Source organism: Plecotus auritus, assembly GCF_963455305.1.
Source record: "Plecotus auritus genome assembly, chromosome: 4".
In the NCBI taxonomy this organism is placed as follows: Eukaryota; Metazoa; Chordata; class Mammalia; order Chiroptera; family Vespertilionidae; genus Plecotus; species Plecotus auritus.
Window position 1 is genome coordinate 147,610,787 of NC_137775.1, and position 21,432 is coordinate 147,632,218.

The window sequence follows — 21,432 nt, forward strand, 5'->3', positions numbered from 1 at the left end:
GAGAAGAGATGCATCTTAGTTTAATTTTTTAGCTTTCTGGAAGATTTTAAGCCATGTTAATGAAACCCAAGCTTACACATATATAATTACAAAAAGGATTACTTAAGCCACGAAGAAGCCAGGATAATTAATTTACCTGTATTATGCCTACCTTCCCTTTTCCTTACCACTCTCCTCAATTTGATCATGGAAATACTCCTGAGATCTTCAGGAGTCACTTATTTTGATCCATGTCCTTGTTCTGTTTTCAGTATCTCTGTAAGAATTGTAGTTGTTTGGATGCATTTGTTCAATTTCTGTGTCCTTTTATTTTATATTTTTATATATTTTTATTGATTTCAGAGAGGAAGGAAGAGGGAGAAAGAGATAGAAACATCAATGATGAGAGAGTCATTGATCGGCTGCCTCCTGCGTGACCCCACTGGGGATTAAGCCCACAACCCGGGCATGTGCCCTTGACCGGAATCGAACCTGGGACCCTTCAGTCCGCAGGCCGATGCTCTATCCACTGAGCCAAACTGGGTAGGGCAATTTCTGTGTCCTTTTAAATACAGGGTGTCCCCCCAAAAATGTATACACACTAACAGCTGATGATAGCTCAACGGACATTTCTTTCTTTTCTGCCATTGGAATTAATAATGGCAGCCAAAGTGTGTATACATTTTTGGGGACACCTTGTAGTTTTGTGTCTGGTACTCTAGGAAATAGACCTGTGAAGGTATCTGTAAAAATGAACCGAAGCAGATGATGGATTTGAGTTAAGGTCTCAGGATTGCTGATGGATGGACACTGCCTTACTGATAGCTTTTACTTTCTCACCCCTGGGACCAGTCTTCAGAACATGTTTGCGAAGTGACTAGTTAGGGCACAGGAATAGGAAGAAACGAATTGGCAAGTCAGAAACTGAACCTGGTTCTTGACCTAATTAGCAGCTGACAATTAATTAAGAGGAGGACACTGAGGAGCTGGCAACATCCTCTCTGTGGTCAGACTCTCACTATATAATTATATCAGAGTTGGTCCCACTGCTACCAATTAGGTCAAGACACAGGAAAACCTAAAGAACCAGTAAATTAAAATCAAGTTTAAGTTTACAGTTTCATTTCACCTGAAAAACAACAACAAAAGACTATATAGAGGGTTCAATCAAATTCAACGTCTAATGTCTTCCTGGCAAGTAAAATGCAATAGCCTTTTATAAGACACTGTGTATCTAGATGGTAAAACACAGCCAGTTAAGACCAACATACGAAAAAGAGTAAACATAGATACTAAACTAGTTATTTGAACAAAATTGTATATGAACATAGAGGAGTGAACCATTTATTTTGCCAAACAAGATCAGGAAAAACTTCACAAAGAAAGTAATAACAAATTTGGCCTTGAGACAAATACAGGATTTTGGCAGATGAGTCGGGGGGTGGGGGGGAGTGTATAAATTATTGGTAAGGTAATAAGCAAAGGCATGGGTTTGAAAGCCTGCAGGACATTTGGGTTATACCCAAAAGTCCAGTTTGGCCAAAATGTAGAGTGCCTGGGAAAGAACCTGAGATGTGCCTGGGGAAGAGGTAGGTGAGGACACATGATTAATGGCCATGCTTGCCTGTCTAAGGAATTTGTGTTTACCTGTCACCAGAGGTCAGTTAACTCCACATTTTAAACAGAAATGTCAGGATCAGAAAGACACAGTAGGAAGAGAGACTAGAGTGGACTCCTCAGAAAGCCCAGCTGAGAGATGACACTAGCACATCCCAGGAGACATTGTCCAACACATAGGTGCTCAGTGAGTGTTTGTTCAGTAAGAACAGTGGTCGGCAAACTCATTAGTCAACAGAGTGGCAAACCGCGGCTCACATGTGGCTCGTGAGCTGCGGTTTGCTGACCACTGAGTAAGAAGGTGGATGAGTGGGGAGTCAAAGCCAGGAGAGTTAGAATTCTCTGACAAAAAGTAGCCGAACAGCTCCTCAGAAAATGGCATTATCTTCTCTGGGTGTCTTTAAGAAGTGAAATGTTCTTCTGTTAGAAATAGTTCACTATGGTTCTGCCTTCAACATTTGCCATAATTACAGCAGATTAAGTTCCTCAGTTCCATGATCCCAAAAATTTTTGAAGAAAATTAAAGTTTTGCCTGTGTTCTTTGCCACTGATGTTTTACACGCATGTTCATATTTACAGTCTCTGTTTATTGCTCATATTCCTATCGTTATCTATTTCTTCAGGTGCTAAATCAATTAGGTCCACAGAAGGACTCCACATAATTCAGTAATCAATTTCTCCCTCTCTGCTGTTTCCCACTTTTAGCATGAAGGGCACACAGTGTACGTGTGATGGTGAAATGTATCTCAGAGGTCAAGTGCATTATTTAATTTCTTAATATACTTCTCTTTTAGATCCCGAGAAGTGCAGTTTCATCACATTTTAGATTTGTAAGAGTCTTTAGTTTCTAAATTACATAACATAATTTGGAATTTAATTTTAGAGTCTGAGTAACCCTTCTGATTTCCTAACATAGGATGTTTTCTCTGGGATAATAAACTGGTCTTACCAGTTTTAACTACCCAAGTTAATATATCTGTCAGTATGTTATTTTAAGTTTAGGCACTTGCAGTAAAGCTGATATAATTGTCAGCTTCAGATGTCCAAGTAACATCTTTTAATAACTATAGGAGCCGTCTTTACTCAGTAGCAAGTAACCTCCATAATTTGGTGTTTTAAGATGCTATTTTTCAGAACAGGATATGTAATGAGCACTTAGAAGGTAAGATTGACTTGCTCTCTGGGATGTGTCAAGTGAAATAGTTCTTTTATTTCTTCTTTCTTAACTTTAGGTAAAAGCACATTTGGTGATTCTTTCTGCAGCTTTTCTTCCAGCGTACCTACCCCTCCAACTTCCTCCAAGCAGGTGTTGCTCACCTGGGTCCCTGAACTCCCAGAGGCAGAGTCTTAGAGAAGTTTCTGACTCAAATGAGGTCAAAAGCCACTATTGTGAGGAGCATCCTTTCTCACCCCAACACAAATTCTTTAAAGACCCACACTGACATGGTAAACCGAACTGAAAGTAGCCACCTAGTACTGGGTTTTACCTCGCAGTCTGTGACCTCTGCCCCCAGCACCGTTCAGCAATCCCACACCCCCTCATATATTAGTAAACGAAAGCATTGGTGTTTCCTGGAACTGTATCTAATGGACAACAGTTCACATTACACAGGACCCGTATAATAGAACTCATAGATTTTTAACATTGTGCATCAATCACTATTTCTAATTATTGACTTATTTCCTAAGGCTGTAGTTTAATAAATGAAAAACCTGTCTGTAATAAAAGTGAAGTATGAGTGAACCCTAGATTTCAGCAGTAAATTCTAATTCAGTTTTATTTGCACGGTTTCAGAGTACTTAGAATTATTTTATATTTGTGTGTATGGTGTTGCAATTTGATTGTCTGTTTGTTTTATTTTTCTATTGTATATTTATTTCAAGCAGTAAATCCCAGGATCAGCAAACTTACTGTCGCAGCTGCTGAGACCTATGCCAATATCAGTTGGGAATATGAGGGACCAGAGCATGTCAACTTTTATGTTGAATATGGTGTAGCTGGCAGTAAGAAACAACTTCATTACCCGGTTTTGAATTTGGGGGATACATTTAAAGAGATTAAGAACATTTTTAAAGGATTTACTGTGGATCATCTTGAAAAATAACTTGACCCAATTAAATGAATCAGATTTATCTAAAAAACATTGTAGTGAACCATTAACCTATATATGTTATGCATAACAAAAAAATCTGTCTTGTTCCTGTTATTTTAAGTTCCATTGCATATGTTATTTCCATTGTTCTATACCCACAACATGTAAACAAGGGTAATAATGAATTATTATATTTGTAAATACAATAGAAAAGAGGAAAAGTTTGTTCAAATTGGACCTTGAAGTAGCAGAAATCAAATCAAAACAGACTTTAAGTAGTCATTTTGCATATACTACGCAACAGAATTTTATCAGAGACTGCAGAAAATTACCACTTGTATTTCAATGTTAATATATTCCTGAATCAGACTCCCTACTTACATCCTGGCCACTTCTACCAGGAGATGGGGCAGCTCTAACTTTCAGCAGTTTATGAAAACCCCATACCCACTCCTAACACAGTGTGCTCTGCACATAATAAGCTGGGTGGCCACGGAATGTTTGTATGAAATGTTGAACATATTCCAACTTTCTGTTTAGGTCTTTGTCAGGCAAATAAATATTTATTCCTTTAGGAAAACCAATGTGTGGGAAAGATTGAATTTATAACTTGGATAAATTTGAAGGCATTTAAGTTTACTAAAAGATTCATCTTGTTAATCTTAAAAGCAAGTCTTCCCAACGTTCATTTAAACTACTTAATATGTAACAGTTCTTTTTATACACATTAATAGAAAAAGCCACTAGTGTTTTAAGACAAGATGTAGGTAAAGAAGCTTCCTTTGTACTAAAAAGAAGATTTAAAACAATGGGCACATATGCAAAATTGCAACCTGAACATCAATTTTCATGTAGTTCTTAATTTTCATTGATTTATTTGACTCTACCTAAAATGATATACATAAACATCCTATATTTTATCTTTTGCTTATAAAGGATTTTCCTTTCTTGAAGCATTTAAGTGACTTCTTGTCCCTTAAAATATTATAATTTGTTGTTTTTGCAAAATTTCCATAGGCAAAGAAGAATGGAGGAAAGAAATTGTAAATGGTTCTCGGAGCTTCTTTGGGTTAAAGGGTCTAATGCCAGGAACAGCATACAAAGTTCGAGTTGGTGCTGAGGGGGACTCTGGTTTTGTGAGTTCAGAGGATGTGTTTGAGACAGGCCCAGGTGAGGTGCACACCACGCCAGTTCTGCTCATGCTCAGAGGTGCAGCCACTGGGCACTCCCGGTGGAGATGGGGGCAAGTGGTGCTGCTATGGATAGGACTGTAAATGTCTTTCTATGGGGTCCTGTTGGGTTGGGAGTTGGGCTTTTAATTGTCTTTGGCTCTTTATATGAAATGAATTACAGAATTGAGCAAATCATCTTTTAATGACATTATTGCCAAAACCATTACAAAAACAGAGCTAAATATGATTCTTAACTTTCATTATTTAGGTAACTCAATCTTTCACATCATTTACATGAATAAACTGTTCCGCGGAGTTAGAATGGAATTTTTGAAATGCTTTTGAAGCTGAAATAACTCATTGATAAAGTCACATTTTTTCATGTCAAAATGGACTATAGCCCTGCAGAACCTTGCAGTTTGGTTAGATGACTGATGCAAATATTGTTAAATTTGTGAAGAATAAGAAATTATTCAATTTATGTATTTTATTGTAATTATACCATATTTGACTGCCTGTATATATTTTAGTTATTTGAACATTATCAAAACAAGTAATAATTAAAGTCTCCAAAATAAATAAAAATGTTCATATAAGAGTCAAAAATATTCATATTTGTTCACAAAATGGGAAACAATCCCTGCTTACTTAAATTTAAAGAAGGGCTGTGTGGTATGTGTTCATTTTGTGATTCATACATGTTCTGTTCAGTCATTTCATGCATTCTTAAGGAAATGTTGCATTTCCTGTAGAATCTATAAGGCATTTTTTGTATCTTTAATTACCCAGGCATTATGATTTTAAAGTCATTTCTTATAATTTAGAATTTGAATTTGAAATCACTCCTATAATTTAGAAGAGTGATTTCTAAAAAAAGACAGAGAGGAACCAAAGGTAATAATTTACTAAACTACATTTTTAAATATTTATATGCTAGATTCATAATATATAAAGACAAAATTTTTCTGTTATTCTGTTCTTTGCATTTTCATATCCATTTGTGTGCCAAGTTCTAGGAAAATACTGTACTATACTTAAATGATAAATATCAAGTGACCGTATTACAAGATGTTTGTTATTATTGATAACTTTTAATTTCAAAATACTAAAAGCTCCAGTAGATATTCCGTCCGTTTACAGCTAGAACACTAGTAATAACAATAGCATTAGCATTTAATCAGCTTTCATCTATACCAGGCGAATGGTTTTCATGGCTTTTCTCATTCAGTCCTTACAACAATCCTATGAAGTGGGCAGAGTTATTACCCACTTATACAATATGCCAGTGACATGTAATGAGAGATGGAATGCCTGCCTGTCACCCAGTTAGAATGTGGGGGAGCTAGGGTTAGAGTCTCAGCCTTCCAACACTGGAGGAGAGACTCTCACTACCCCCCACACAGGGTCCCACAGGTCCACACACGAGGAAAAAAAGTGGTCTCAGAAATAACCACTTAGTCTTCCCAGCTCTTATGGACCCAGGGTCCAGTGAACTCCCAGCTTGCAGATCCAGCTAGAATGAGATTCCACCCATAAAATCAAGGTGTGGTCTTTTATGTCCTTTTATAGGACAGATGGCAAACCCTTTAGAAAAAAATTTTTTTAATAAATCTTTATTGTTCAGATTATTACAATTGTTCCTCTTTTTTTCCCCCATAGCTCCTCTCCACCCGGTTCCCATCCCACCCTATGCCCTTACCTCCCCCACCTACCCCTCACTGTCCTCATCCATAGGTATACGCTTTTTGTCCAGTCTCTTCCCGCACCCCCCACACCCCTTTCCCCCCGAGAATTGTCAGTCCACTCCCTTTCTATGGCCCTGATTCTATTATATTCACCAGTTTATTCTGTTCATCAGATTTTTTATTCACTTGATTTTTAGATTCACTTGTTGATAGACATGTATTTGTTGTTCATAATTTTTATCTTAACTTTTTCTTCTTCCTCTTCTTAAAGAATACCTTTCAGCATTTCATATAATACTGGTTTGGTGATGATGAACTCCTTTAGCTTTTTCTTATCTGTGAAACTCTTTATCTGACCTTCAATTCTGAATGATAGCTTTGCTGGGTAGAGTAATCTTGGTTGTAGGTTCTTGCTATTCATCACTTTGAATATTTCTTGCCACTCCCGTCTGGCCTGCATAGTTTCTGTTGAGAAGTCAGCTGACAGTCGTATGGGTGCTCCCTTGTAGGTAATTAACTGTTTTTCTCTTGCTGCTTTTAATATTCTCTCTTTGTCTTTTGCTCTTGGCATTTTAATTATGATGTGTCTTGGTGTGGTCCTCTTTGAATTCCTTTTGTTTGGGGTTCTGTGCGCTTCCTGGACGTGTAAGTCTATTTCTTTCACCAGGTGGGGGAAGTTTTCACTCATTATTTCTTCAAATAGGTTTTCAGTATCTTGCTCTCTCTCTTCTTTCTTCTGGAACTCCCATAATTCGGATGTTGGTACGCTTGAGGTTGTCCCAGAGGCTCCTTACACTATCTTCAACTTTTTGGATTCTTTTTTCTTTTTGCTTTTCTGGTTGAGTGTTTTTTGCTTCTTTGTATTTCAAATCTTTGACTTGATTCTTGCAGTCCTCAAGTCTGCTGTTAAGTCTCTGTATAATATTTTTTATTTCAGTCAGTGTATGTTTAATTTCTAGTTGGTCCTTTTTCATATCCTCGAGGGTCTCATTGAATTTATCAGCCTTTTCTAGGAAATTCTTGAAAAACCTTATATCCATGGTTTTGAACTCTATATCCAGTAGTTTGCTTTCCTCCATTTCTTTCATTTGTGATCTTTTCTTTGTCTCTGCATTTTGGCTGCTTCCCTGAGTTGGTAGAGTAGCTTTGGTGGTAAGGTGTCTTATAGGGCACAGTGGCTCAGCCTCCCCAGTTACCAGAGGTGGGCACTCTTGGTGCACCCCTTTGTGGACTGTGTGTTCAGCCTTGTTGTAGTTAAGTCTTGATTGTTGTTGGTATCACTGGGAGGAATTGACCTCCAGGCCAATTGGCTGTGAGGATCAGCTGTGTCTACGCTGGGAGAACTTATGTGCTGGAGACACTCTTATGAGACAAGACTTGCAAAATTGCAAAAGCCTCTGTGCTCAGCTTGGATGGGGTGGAGTTTCAGGGTGGAGCCGACAGCCTTGGCTTCCTGTCAGCCCTGCCCTATGAGGCCCCTGGGTCTCAGTGTCCCTCGGTAATTGCTGCAAGCACCTCTGAGAGAAAGCCGCCCTTGAGTTTCACCTGCTGTCAGACAGTCCAGTTTCTCCTCGAATGAGTCTGGGTTCCCAGAATCTCGCCTGGAGCTGGAGTTCAGCGCAGTCAGGAGCTTCTGTCTCCCTCCCGCTTTAGAAAGCCAGCCACGCACTCAGCCGTCCGTGCACTGAGCAGTCAGTCCTCTCCACATGTGCGCACCTCTGGACCTCTGCCTTCCGCAGCTCCCGAGTCTCAGTGTGCTTTCTCTTTTCTTGACAGTCCAGATTCCCCCAAATGAGTCTGATTTCCCAGAGTCTCACCCGGGACTGGAGTTCAACATAGTCTGGAGCTTCCATCTCCCTCCCGCTTTAGAAAGCCAGCCACGCACTGAGCCGCCCGTGCATTCAGCCGCCCGTCCTCTCCACGCACGTGTCTCCGTACCTCAGCCTTTTGCAGCTCCTCTGAGTCTCAGTGTGCTTTCCTCTTTCCTTCTAGTGGTAGAATTTCCACTCAGCCAGCTTTCCTGTGGTTCTGGGTGGTGTCCGTTCTGTCTTTTAGTTGTAGTTTTGAAATTGTTGTGCGAGGCAGCAGTTTAGGTGTTTACCTATTGCCGCCATCTTGGTTTTCTCCTCTAGAAAAAAAATTTTTCTTCTGTGTTGCTATATCTACAGTTCCAGCTGCAGCTGACAGGTGGTTCAGTTGAGCCGTCATAATGGGTGGGCCATTCTTGTGTGCCAGCGATGGAGAAATAGGATAAGGCTACAACCAGTTATTGTCACCTTTTATATATAAATGTAACTATTAAAAAGAGTAAATATTAATTAGATCCTAGTGACCTTAGTTAGTATATTACCTCCTGGAGCAAATATGTATTGTAAATCCAACTCCCTATTCTCCCAGTTTCATTGCTTTGTCCTGTAGGGCCACTGGGTTAACTCCAGTGTGAAAGCATTGTCTTCTACCTCTTGCTTCTCCTCCCCTCCATGCTACATTCTGAGATTGAATGTCAGTACTGGGCATGGAAGCATACCGTTCCGGCTAATTTTTTAAATTTGCATTAATGAGCTACTTCCTGAGTTCTTCTAATTTCAGCAACTAGACTCAACTTTCATCTACACTTGTTTCATGAATTTTGTTAATCTGACACCATCCCTGCCTTTGATAGTCTGAGTATTTAAGATATATTTCTCCATTTTTCCAGTGACACCAAAGTTGAACACCAAATCAAACAGGACTATCGTCAGGGTCTTGATGCTGTGCCTCTTAGCCACACTCCTGTTAGGCCCCCACCTCCTCTTCCTGCTTTCTCATCTCTTTCCCTCAATTACCCTATCTCTTTATCTCAAATCACAAAGGATTTAAAGCAGATTTGTTTTTACTGAGGCCTGTCAGCTGCCTCCAAACTTTAGCCAAGGTAATTTTTCCCCCTTTCTATACATTTTTAACTATTTTAATGGAACAGGGCATTTTTATATATAATGGATTTTTAAATTTTTTATTGACAGAGAGGAAGAGAAAGGGAGAGAGAGATAGAAACATCAATGATGAGAGAGAATCATTCATCAGCTGCCTCCTGCAAGTCGCCCACTGGGGATCCATTCCACAACCCGGGCATATACCCTGACCAGGAATCAAAATGTAACCTTCTGGTTCATAGGTTGATGCTCAACCACTTAGCCATGCTTGCTGGGCTATAATGGATTCTTTATAGCCATTTATCCCACTGTGTCTTCCATGCTCATTTTATTAGTCTAAGTACTCAGAACATTTTCTTCAGAGATATACTAGCACAGAGCACAGATTAGCCACAAGACACCAAGCAATGCCACAGCAGAAGATTGTTGTTAAAACTAACTCCTAGGAAACAAAGTGAATTTCATTCCTCTGGCTTATTTTCTTTTTTCACATTCTTAATATTTGTCTATTTGTTTAATTTATGGCTTTCTGGATTACCCAAGTAATACATAACATAATTTTTATAAAGGTTTTAGATAAATTGAAAGTCCTCTTTCTCTCTTCAACCCAGTCTTACTAATAACCCACCCATTAAAAATCAGATTCAATAAGAAAAATCCCCATGGCTTCATTCTGGGTGTGCGTGTGTGTGTGTGTGTGTGTGTGTGTGTGTGATGCATAACTTGGGTTTGTAAAATCATCTGTAGTTAAGATGATTTTAGAGTTTCCTGGGAAGACTTGAAGCCTTTTTAGTCATTGTGGGCTTTAGATCCATTCTTATATGGATAGGAAGTCAATAAAAGTTATTTTAACTTACATAGTTTTTGTTTTATATCAACTTCTGGTGCACTTGTGTGTGCATGTATGTATGTGAGATGCACACACATGTATCTGTTAACATTCTGTGTCTGCCTAATTTTAAATAATGAATGAGGTAGTGAAATATTTGGCACTTTTTTCTTTAGACATAGAGGCAGTAATTTAAGGTGAATTTGGATGTTCCTTTATGAACTGTCAAAGAAACATTTCCACTTTTTGCATAGTAGCAAGCTGCCAGTTCAATTTTGACAGTCACCATCTTTATAAGACAATGTTTGTGCTCATTTTTTAGAATCTTATTGTATTTTGCCTTTATCAGTTGCATTTAATTAGAGGAAAATGTAAATACACATACTATTTATGACAAAGCTGTAAATCATTAAGTATACTAAAAACTCTTTAACTTCAATCAGATATTCAGTAGATTTACACCAGTTGATTTTGGGTTTAGTTTTGAAGAAAAAGCACATAAAGACCACGTGAGAATTGACAGAAATATATTGCCAAAGAGTATGTAGTGATGGACTTCTAAACTATGTTTACCTTTCTCAGAATGGAAAGTTCCTACATTTTATTCTTGTAAAGACTTCTGCAGATTTGATGTCTGGACATGTTTTCAGGAAGGCATTACAATGGTAGAGCATAATGGCTGCTACCATGTACCCTGGAGTCAGACAGACTTGGGTCAAACTCCAGCTCTTGAGCAAGTTCTTTACCCTCTCTGGACATGGATCTGTTCTCCATGCTTATCTCAAAGGATTGTTGTGAAGATTAAATGAGATTTTTTTTTCCTCCCAGCACAGTGCCTTGCAGATAGTAAGAGTTTCACAATGTAAGCTCTCATTATGACTATGTTCATCATCATCACCATCATTGTTGTAGTATCTGTGTGGAAGGGGGTCACTGTCTATACTGGTGCGTACGTTGTATCACGTTATGATACAACTCAATCCCCTCTAACCCATGAGGCACAAGGGGAAAGGCTACTGGCATTTGATTTGTAGCCTTTATTAAATACATTATATTCCAGATAATGTATTTCCACTTCTTGTTTGATTTCTTAAACACACATCCACATATTTTTCACATTCCTCTTCACACTTGATTTTAAGCATTTTCTTTTTCTCCCTGTATTTTGTGTGGAGAAAAAAAAAGGCAATAAGGTGCCACTTTTGTACATATATCAGAACCTAGGATACATGTAACCATGCTTATTTTTCCGCATCCAGAGATCACATACACCTAAGCCAACAATGTTAAATGTATTCAAAAGAAATTCAATCAAATTGAAAGCATGACAGAGGCATGCTTATGAACCAAAAGAAGAAACACTTTTATCTTATCTTCATTATGGTCAAAAGAGAAAAAGGCCTTTAAAAAAGTTTTATACCAATTTATTTAAATAAATCCTTATAGGCATGTCTGAATAGCCATTGATGCTGCACTTTGTCCCATTTGATTGACACTCTTGAATAATACTAGAAATGCTAATTATTCCATGTTTTTCTTAGGAGATTTGGTTGAAAAAGAAGCTTCACATTTATTGACTCAAACAGAATAGATTAAGGCTTAAAGAACATGTATACATGTGAATGAGTATTTTCTTTCTAAACTGGTCACTTATTCCAATAATGATGCCTCTGATCAAGATATACTCCAAAGTCTTTTAATATATTTTTACTGATTTCATAGAGGAAGGAAGAGGGAGAGAAAGATAGAAACATCAATGATGAGAGAGAATCATTGATTGGCTGCCTCCTGCACGCCCCCCACTGGGGATCGAGCCTGCAACCCGGGCATGTGCCCTGACTGGGAATCAAACTGTGACCTCCTGGTTCATAGGTTGGCACTCAACCACTGAGCCACACCAATTGGGCTCCAAGGCCTTTTAAATGGATTCTAAGCAATATTGACCCTTTGAGGGTAAATTAGATTTTTCATAAATTTGCAAAAGTTATTCAGAACCACCTCTTATAAATAAGATGAATAGCAAAGGAGATGAATAACAAATCTAAGTAATGTTTTGAGTGAAAATTGAGATATAAAATAATAAGGCTGGTTCCAATCTTATATGGACAATTTTCTTATGTAGAAAGTTTTCTTTTTTAACAGATTTCCAAAACATTTTGAAAAATGGCAGCATCATTGCAATATTTTAGCCTCCAAAGTGGTGCCTTTGAAGGAAAAATACTCCATTAGATGTATACATTCTGTTCAGCTTAAAATTCAGTCTTGTATTCTTACCCTGGTACTTAATGAACAATTTATCTTATAAATAGTAAATTTGTTCATTTGTTTGGGACTATGTTTCCACTGAGAAGACATACTTGAAATAACTGTGAACATAATGTTCAGCAGGGTTTGTTGGCATTTAATGGTATTATCATTCAGATTTCTCTATTTGAATTGTTTTAATTAAGATTTTTCAAAGTGAGGTACTTATACCTGGTTGATAACTGACAGATTCCAATTTGGGGCCACATGTAAAACATATTAAAGTTTATATACTATAGCAATTTTTTATACAAGAGACGGCACTGACGCCATCCATTTGCTTTCCAGCAATGGCAAGCCGACAGGTGGACATCGCGACGCAAGGCTGGTTCATTGGTCTCATGTGTGCTGTCGCTCTCCTTATCTTAATTTTGTTGATTGTTTGCTTCATCAGAAGAAACAAGGGTGGTAAATATCCAGGTAAGAAATAAAGATTAAAATTGCCTTATAATGCTGCATAACTATCCACTGAAGTAAAAAGAAATCATGAGGGTAAATCATGTAGATTGCAATAAGTATATCTTTACAAAGCCATAAATTTGGACTTCCTGTTCAAACCATTTTTTATCTTTTTTTATCTAAAAAAGGGAGCCTAAACATTGTTGAGGTCAGGAGACATTTGGTGGGAGTACATTAATCTGTTCTTTGAAGACGTTAGTGACGCTGCTTCCTTAGGCTCTACCTAAGTCATAGGTGCCAAAACAGCACCTACAACCAACAGGCAGAGGGTAAAGGCACCTGAGGTCTCCCCGAGGAAATAATGCATGAACGGCGTCTTTATGTCATGATGTTTACCGTTGCTTTCCTTATAGGGTTAATGTTATATAACCCATATGGTTGTGTAGAAGTGTTTTCTTTCCACTGCTGTGTATCTCAAAGAGTGCACTGGTAAAAACTTTGAGTAAGGAAACATGAGATCAGTAGATAAGAATGTCATTTTGAAATTTTCAGTTAAAGAAAAGGAAGACGCCCATGCTGATCCCGAAATCCAGCCCATGAAGGAAGACGATGGCACGTTTGGAGAATACAGGTGAGCCTGCTTCTCCCCAGCCCGCACCTTCTCTGCACCGCAGACACCACACTGGTCTCCTGGGATAGGGTCGCGCCAGCTCTCCCTGCTATTTCGTATTTTCTTCAAATGTTAGTTCATAAACACTTCCCTGTCTAAATGTTTACACATCCCTCACAGTTAAAATGGTCTCTCACTTTCCTTAAAGAACAAATTGCCAGTGTAGTCACAGGTTTAAGGTGGAGTGTCGTCCACTCTGCAGTGCTATCCAGAGGCCTTTGCGGTAGAGATCAACCTAGCATAGCTGTTGTGTTACAAGAAGAGTTAAAACAACAATGAAGACCCCACAAACACACCTTGTAAAGAACACTATAGCCGTTATCTTCTAAACGGTACTTTTAAAAATCAGTGTTACTCTTTAATCTTGGATTTGAGACTTTTTTTTTAATATATTTTATTGATATTTTACAGAGAGGAAGGGAGAGGGATAGAGAGTTAGAAACATCGATGAGAGAGAAACATCGATCAGCTGCCTCCTGCACACCTCCTACTGGGGATGTGCCCGCAACCAAGGTACGTGCCCTTGACCGGAATTGAACCTGGGACCTTTCAGTCTGCAGGCTGACGCTCTATCCACTGAGCCAAACTGGTTTCGGCAGGATTTGAGACTTTTTTTTCTAAGACAAAAACTTATAATTCCACCTCTTACTCATGAAATGATGACTAGTTTGTTTTAGAGGCTGTTCTTGTTAGTTTTAGATATCAGTGTTATACTAGACTCGTAAAATGATTAAAGGAGTGGTTCCTCTGACATGTCAAACTTTATCATGTCCAAACATCCAGTAAGGGTAGTTCCATTCTTCCTGTTTCTCAAATCAAAAATCTTGGCATTGTTTTTCTTCTCCATTATTCCATATCTAATTCCTCAGAAAACCCTGTCTGTGGTACATTCAAAGTATGTCCATAATCTCACTCCTGGACGATTGCCATGGGCCCCCTGACTTCCTAGAGCAGGGAGCAGCAAACTTTTCCTGGAAAGGGCCTGATAGCAAATATCTGACTTTACAGGGCACACGGCCCCCGCTGCAGCTCTACGCTTCTGCTGTGGCAGGGCAGAAGCTGTCACAGGAAATAGGTAATAAATGGGCATGGCCCAGTTTTGCTGTCTGCCAACCCCTGCTCTCTAGGTTAGGCTGTTCTCAACACTGATGACTGTAATCCTTTTAAAATGTAAGATCGTATCACTCATCCATTGGAAACCCTCCAGTGGCTTCCCATCTCACTCAGTTAAAGACAGAATCCTTACCATGTCCTACAAGGAAGGCCCTGATCCAGTCTACTAGCTGTCTAGCTTTATCTCCTCCCTTTTACTTTCACTCATTCCCCCATCCTCCATCTCCTCTCTCTCTCTCTCTCTCTCTCTCTCTCTCTCTCTCTCTCATTCAGCTCTAACCACACAAGCTCTGGTCTGTTCCTAGAACATTCTAGGCTTGCCTCCACCTCCGGGCATTTGTACTGCTCGTTACTCCCGCTGGAGTCTGTCTGCCTCCAGTTATCCACCTGGATAAGTCAACTCTTTTAAGTCTTTGATCAGATGTCACTTCTTAATGAGGCCTTCCCAGGATATCCTAATCCTATTTACATGTCAACCTTTCACACCCTTCTCTGGCACCTCCCATCCTCCTTGCTCAGCTCTATGTTTTCCATGGCACTAATTACCTCCTGATATACTATACAACTACTCTTTTAAATATGTGGATTGTTTATGTCTATGTCTTCCCTGCTAGAAGTAGCTCCGTGAGGTCAGGGTTTCAGTATATTTTGTTTGCTTCTATAACCCCAATGACTAGAACATTATCTGTCATACAATAGGCACTCAATAAACATTTATTAGATAATGAATGGCGGCATGGATGGATCAAAGAAATGCCATAGACTAGAATTTCCTGTATATTTCTTAGAACACTAGTTCCACAGAGCAGGATAAGATGAAGAGTTAGAGTCCAGATGACAGAATTCTGCTCATTATTGAACTCTTCAGGGAAATTAAGTGTCTTATCAAGTCATGAGCAATACTTCACAGGAAATATTCAAGCAAAGCCTACAAATTAATGACCAAAAATGTGCAAGTTATTCTTGCAGCAGGTGGGAGAATGGATGATATGTCCCCTAAAGTGCCCCAAACACAGGCCACCCCAAGGTTCTGTGATACTTCCCCAGTTGTTTATTAGTAGTAGTGATAACATGGTTTTTTCAGTTTGTGACAAAAACTTGTGTTTTGTTGAAATAGGTAGTTTTCAATAGCACATGTGAACGTCTTATTAAGCTACTATTTTTTCCAATATTAAGATTTTATTCTTGGAGAAAAATTGAAAACACTGGTAGGAACTATTGGCAAAAGAGCCAGAATATTTGTGCATCTTAAAATATTTGTATCTCGGATAGAAGTAAAAGTCACTCTCAAAAACAAAGGGAGCAGTAAAGTCCTTGTACATATTGGTAGGTGAAATATATCTAATGCGAGCTCTCTTTTTACATGAAGCCTGTTTATTTTTTACTGATATTGTTTATGTTTTTTATTTTGCCTGTATTTTTGTTCTTCGAAAGAAAAAAAAATATTGTCATTGCCTTTCTTTCTTTTTTTCTTTCTTTCTTTCTTTTAAGCCAAATGTTACCAGTTAAAGAACAGGTCAATGTGCATATGTAGCTACATGACCATATGAGTGGATGTTCTAAAACATAATGATTACTCTTCCCATTCCAGAGGTTCAACAGAGAAATAAAGGGAAAATGGGTCTTATAAAGATTTATTAAATTACCCTCCCTAGATTCCCATCTGACACGGATAGGCTGCGTGCCACACTAGGGAGAGGAGGAGAGGGGTAAAGAGGATACAGGAAATGCTTGCTTTTGCATTTTTGGAATCACTCACGCTCTAGAATGTATTGACATGCCATTAGTAGCACACACATATTTCTCTTAAGTTAAATTGTGCCTCTTTCAAAAATAATAAATCTTTACCCATTAACTAAAATTCTTACAGAAAAAAATACTATATACTATCAGTATAAGAATTTTGCTTTTCTTCTTAGGCTATTTTCATTTGTTTCTTCTGCATACTTTTAATGGAATTTGTAGGTCTCTTGAAAGGTAAGGTTAAAGTTTACAAGTCTGGCCTGCACTCAATAACAAAATTATTTGAAATGCAGGATTTTGCTGTTGCTTCTTGCTCAGAAAAAAAATAAAATCCGTATTTCACACTTAACCAAAATCATTCTCCATTCATATCCAAGGAATCAGAGATACTACAGTGTTTAACATACTAACTTCTCTACTTGCCATAATCTTTACCCCCTTTGGAATTCAAATTAGTGATGATTTTTATCTTTTTTCAATTCTTCCTTTTTTAATGCTTGTGATTATTTCTGAACTGTTTCTAAATCAGGAGCCTGAATCTGACATTGATATTGACATGTACAATAAGAAGCCATCCACCTACTGAAGATGTCATGATTAAGCCATTTCTGTGCCTGATTTTCATTCCAGCCACACCCCAGTCATTGGAGTCAACCTGGTGATTAGATTTGGCTAGAGAAGCTTGGGGCTCCATATGCTTTATCATAATCAGCATGCATGATCTTTCAGAACAAAACACTTTATCAAAGTACCAGTCTTGACAAAAATTTTGTTCTTCCAGTGATGCAGAAGACCACAAGCCTTTGAAAAAAGGCAGCCGAACACCTTCAGACAGGACTGTGAAGAAAGAAGACAGTGATGACAGCCTTGTGGACTATGGAGAGGGAGTGAATGGCCAGTTCAATGAGGATGGCTCCTTTATTGGGCAGTACAGTGGTAAGAAAGAGAAAGAGCCAGCTGAAGGAAACGAGAGCTCAGAGGCACCGTCTCCGGTCAACGCCATGAATTCCTTTGTTTAATTTGTGAGCTCTTTGCCTATATCCCCTTCCTCTTAGAGGGTTTATCTTAAGCACTTGTCAGTCAGCCTTCTCATACTGTGAACATAGAGGCAGAACGTATATATTCTACTGTATGTTAGCACTATGAGAACAGTTAGAGCAAGAACATAACTCAGTCAAATGATATGTGAATGTGAACTGCAGTGCAAAGGGCATACTTTTTCATTCAAAATAGGCATTCTTCATTTTCTCAGAACTGAGAAAAATAATCCACAGATCATGTTATTTCCTCTTCAGGATACAGTTCAATATGATGCATGAAAAATGCTGCACAGTTAAAGGACAGACCTGTGTGTGCTATTAAAACATGGTTTGATACTTTGTTTATACTGTTCTCAGCTGAACCCCCTAAATATGAATTCCGTTTTCATTGTCAAGAGTGTTACTGTAGTATTCCCTAGAACTTCAATGTCTTTGTGGACATTGTTGTGAAGTTGGTGACTCTGTGTCTAGCTGTTAGTCTTTTTGGGAGACTGTTAGGAACAGTATGTACAGTATATACTTGCTAAATGAGTTAATCACGACCGTTGCATTTGCTGATGCTTACTGAGACTCTGTTACCTGCTCTTTGCTCTTGTTACCTCGTAGCCTTCTTAATCTTCCAGGTATTATAGCAGTACAGTGTTCCACTTTTCACATCATCTCTATGATCCGTTGTTTTTAGGCATAAACAAGGTGTATTGCAATGCATTCTGGCATTTGTGCCATACAGAAAGAATCACAGACAGGTCACTCCCATTCGATTTCAAAACGTATTCCAGAAAGCACAGGGCAAGACACGTGCAGTGCCTTCAGACAAGCATTCCATAACACACAGCCTTCTGCATCGAAGGCACAGTTGACTCAGAGTCCTAGATTACTGTCATGGTCTAAAAGTAACTTTTAAACAGCAGAGATCATGAAAACTTGCAATGCTGAAAAAAAAGGAAATGTGGAAATAAAATGAATAAGAAAACTTATTTTAAGGAGCATTTCCCCATATGCATAAAAAGAGAAATGTTATCACCAACTGGATCACATGATGATTTTTGGGGGGATGGGGGGGGGTCTTTTATAATTTCTACTAAAACAAGTCCCATTCAGTAAGAAAGATGTCAACTTGGTGTAAAATTTTAAAAACCACAAGTTATTCCAAAACTAAAAGCATACAATAGCATGCCACCAGGAATCTGTTATTCTTTAAGTCTTTACCTATGTGGCAACTTTTTAAACTCTCTGCATTAAAAGACCTGTATGCAAATTGCTATGGACACATTTCAGAATCTAAAAAACCGGGTAAGTGCTAACAAGGCCCAGAGTCAAGCGGATTACTATCTGCAGCTTCAAAACACCCATATATATGCTACCATATTTATAAACAATATCTATCAAATGGTTTACCTCCACATAGGAAATTCTATAACAACCTATGGTTGAAGGAATGCTCAGTTTCATTTGCCAATAAATTGGTTTCTCATAACTTGCATCAAGTTTAATTTTAAGTAAAGCTTTTTATATGTAGATATTTTGTTGAATTTGTACATACACTTAAAATGTAGATGCTATATGCTTATAGGTGTCACATACAAATAAACATGCAAACTGTTTATGTTGTACTGTATATGAAGTTAGCTAACTAATACAGTGCATGGGATTGGAAAGCATTTCAATACCTTTGGATTTTTATTTTCCTCTTTTGCTGTGAAACTGAACTAGTGAACTATCCTACACATGGACAGCAAGTTTCTAGATGAACTCTTCTGAGCTTTGCGTGTGGGGCTCAGTAACCTAGTCATGTGGCATCTTTGATACATGTGGGTAAAGCACAGTTTGAAGCAATCCCAGGTAAAGATGGCCCTAAATACTTTGGTGTCTCCTTCTCTGATTTTCATAGCTCAGTCTTTCTAATGGAACCAGGCTTGTCTTGGAATCAGAGAGCACGAAGATAAAAGTTACTTTAAATTTGCCAGTGTTTTTGGGGAAACAATAAAAGTACAGGTTTTACTCTTCTGTAACGGTAGATGCTAAATTTATCTGTGCATGAAGGGGTCACTTCTGTAATAGTGCAACAGATTTTGTATTAAAAGTTAAATGTGGTTTTAAAAGTCCCACTCTTTTGTAATATATCATGTTCCTAGTGGAGTGTGAGTGTCCGATGGTATATGTAACGGTACAGGCAGGTACGACTGGATTTTCATCAAAAAGTAACTATTAAACAGTTTTGATCTCTTTGTGATTTTTAACTTTTTCAAACATGTATTTCCTACTGTTTTAAAATAGGGCAAATTTTTATGTTTGCTTTGAGAAGTGCACTATATGCAGAGAAAATTAAACACAAAACTGGACACATTATAACACAGAGGTAATAACGGGGCACATGAAAAAATGTCATCGAAAAGCAGGAGTAGCTATTACCAGCCTTTGAGACACAGTCTGAGAAACCAGGGGCTGCTTCCTTTCCTGGAGCCTGCCCCCCGCAGGCCTGGTTCCAGGCCTCGCCAGCCTGGCTTCTGCTGGCCGAGATCACCACCCTCCCAGCCACAGACACCCGCAATGCCTTACCCTCTCCTTCTCGATGAGACAGTTTGGGCATTTACAGATGTTACGGGTATGTCATCCACTTGCTTCTCCTTGGCCCTATTCTTTCATCATCTCAAACCTGTCTCGCTCTGTAAACTGCCAACCTCCAGTTTGTTCCGCTGTTCCACCACCTGCCCTTACTCACCTGTGCTCCGGTCCCAGCTTTCCACCCACAAGACCTCCTGCTGGCACAGAGCTCCCCCTAACAGTTATTTGGATAACAACACGTTACAGTAGTCTCCCCGCCACTTATCCAAGCAGGATATGTCCAAGAACCTAAGTGGGTGCTTAAAACCTCGGATAGTGCCCTAACCGGTTTGGCTCAGTGGATAGAGCGTTGGCCTGTGGACTGGAGGGTCCCAGGTTCAATTCTGGTCGAGGGCATGTACCTTGGTTGTGGGCACATCCCCAGTAAGGAGTGTGCAGGAGGCAGCTGATCAATGTTTCTCTCTCATTGATGTTTCTAACTCTCTATCCCTCTCCCTTCCTCTCTGTAAAAAATCAATAAAATATATTTTTTAAAAAATTTAAAAAACCCTTGGATAGTACCAAACCCTATACATACAATGTTTTTTTCATATACATACATATATATGATAAAATTTAGTTTATAATTAGGTACAGTAAGAAATGAATAACAATAATGGTAAAATAGAACAATTATAGCAATCCTATCTAATAAAAGAGTAATATGCAAATTAACCCTCACTCCACTACACCCACAAGCCACGCCCACAAGCCACACCCACCACCCAATCAGAGCGAATATGCAAATAAACCCAACCACAATGGCTACGGCCACAGAGAGCAGGAGGGAGGCTTGGGTTTCCCTGGCAATGGAGGAAGCCAAGCTTTCCGCCTGCCCTTGCTGGCCTAGGCCTCCACTCAAGGCTACAAAGTTTCAATGTTAGAAGACACATAAATCCCCCAAAAAAAGGCTGCTGCCACGGAGCAAGCAGAAGGCTTGGCTCCGCTCCAGGCTACAAAGTTTCAATTGTAGGAGATAAATAAACCCCAGATACCAGGGCCTCCGCTTGGGTCACCAGGGGGCGTGGCCGGTCTGCAAACCACCACAGGCCCCTTGCCCAGGCTGCCCCACGCCCCAAAGGAACCCCCACCCTGATCCGGGACACCCTTCAGGGCAAACCAGCTGGCCCCCACCCGTGCACCAGGCCTCTATCCTATCTAATAAAAAAGTAATATGAGATTGACCATCACTCCAACACACAAGATGACTGCCCCCATGTGGTCAAAGATCCTGCCCCCATGTAGACACAAGATGGCTGCCACAAGATGGCC

At 39.0% G+C, this 21,432-nt stretch overlaps 1 protein-coding gene across 48 annotated transcripts in view; it reads left to right on the plus strand.

Annotated features, from left to right (window-relative positions):
* Positions 1–19,784, plus strand: part of NRCAM (neuronal cell adhesion molecule) — a 278,384-nt gene extending 258,600 nt beyond the window's left edge. For 22 of the 48 annotated variants that reach the window (XM_080663312.1, XM_080663313.1, XM_080663306.1 and 19 more), the window contains 3 exons: positions 12,880–13,011; positions 13,543–13,621; positions 17,298–19,784. In XM_080663312.1, coding sequence (XP_080519438.1) covers positions 12,880–13,011; positions 13,543–13,621; positions 17,298–17,535 — 449 coding nt within the window. In that variant the 3' untranslated portion in view covers positions 17,536–19,784. Of the gene's footprint in view, positions 1–3,480; positions 3,601–4,706; positions 4,860–12,879; positions 13,012–13,542; positions 13,622–17,297 lie in introns of all 48 variants that reach the window. The other 26 variants (XM_080663291.1, XM_080663305.1, XM_080663273.1 and 23 more) reach the window with 3 other exon arrangements.
* Positions 19,785–21,432: the final 1,648 nt, after the last annotated feature.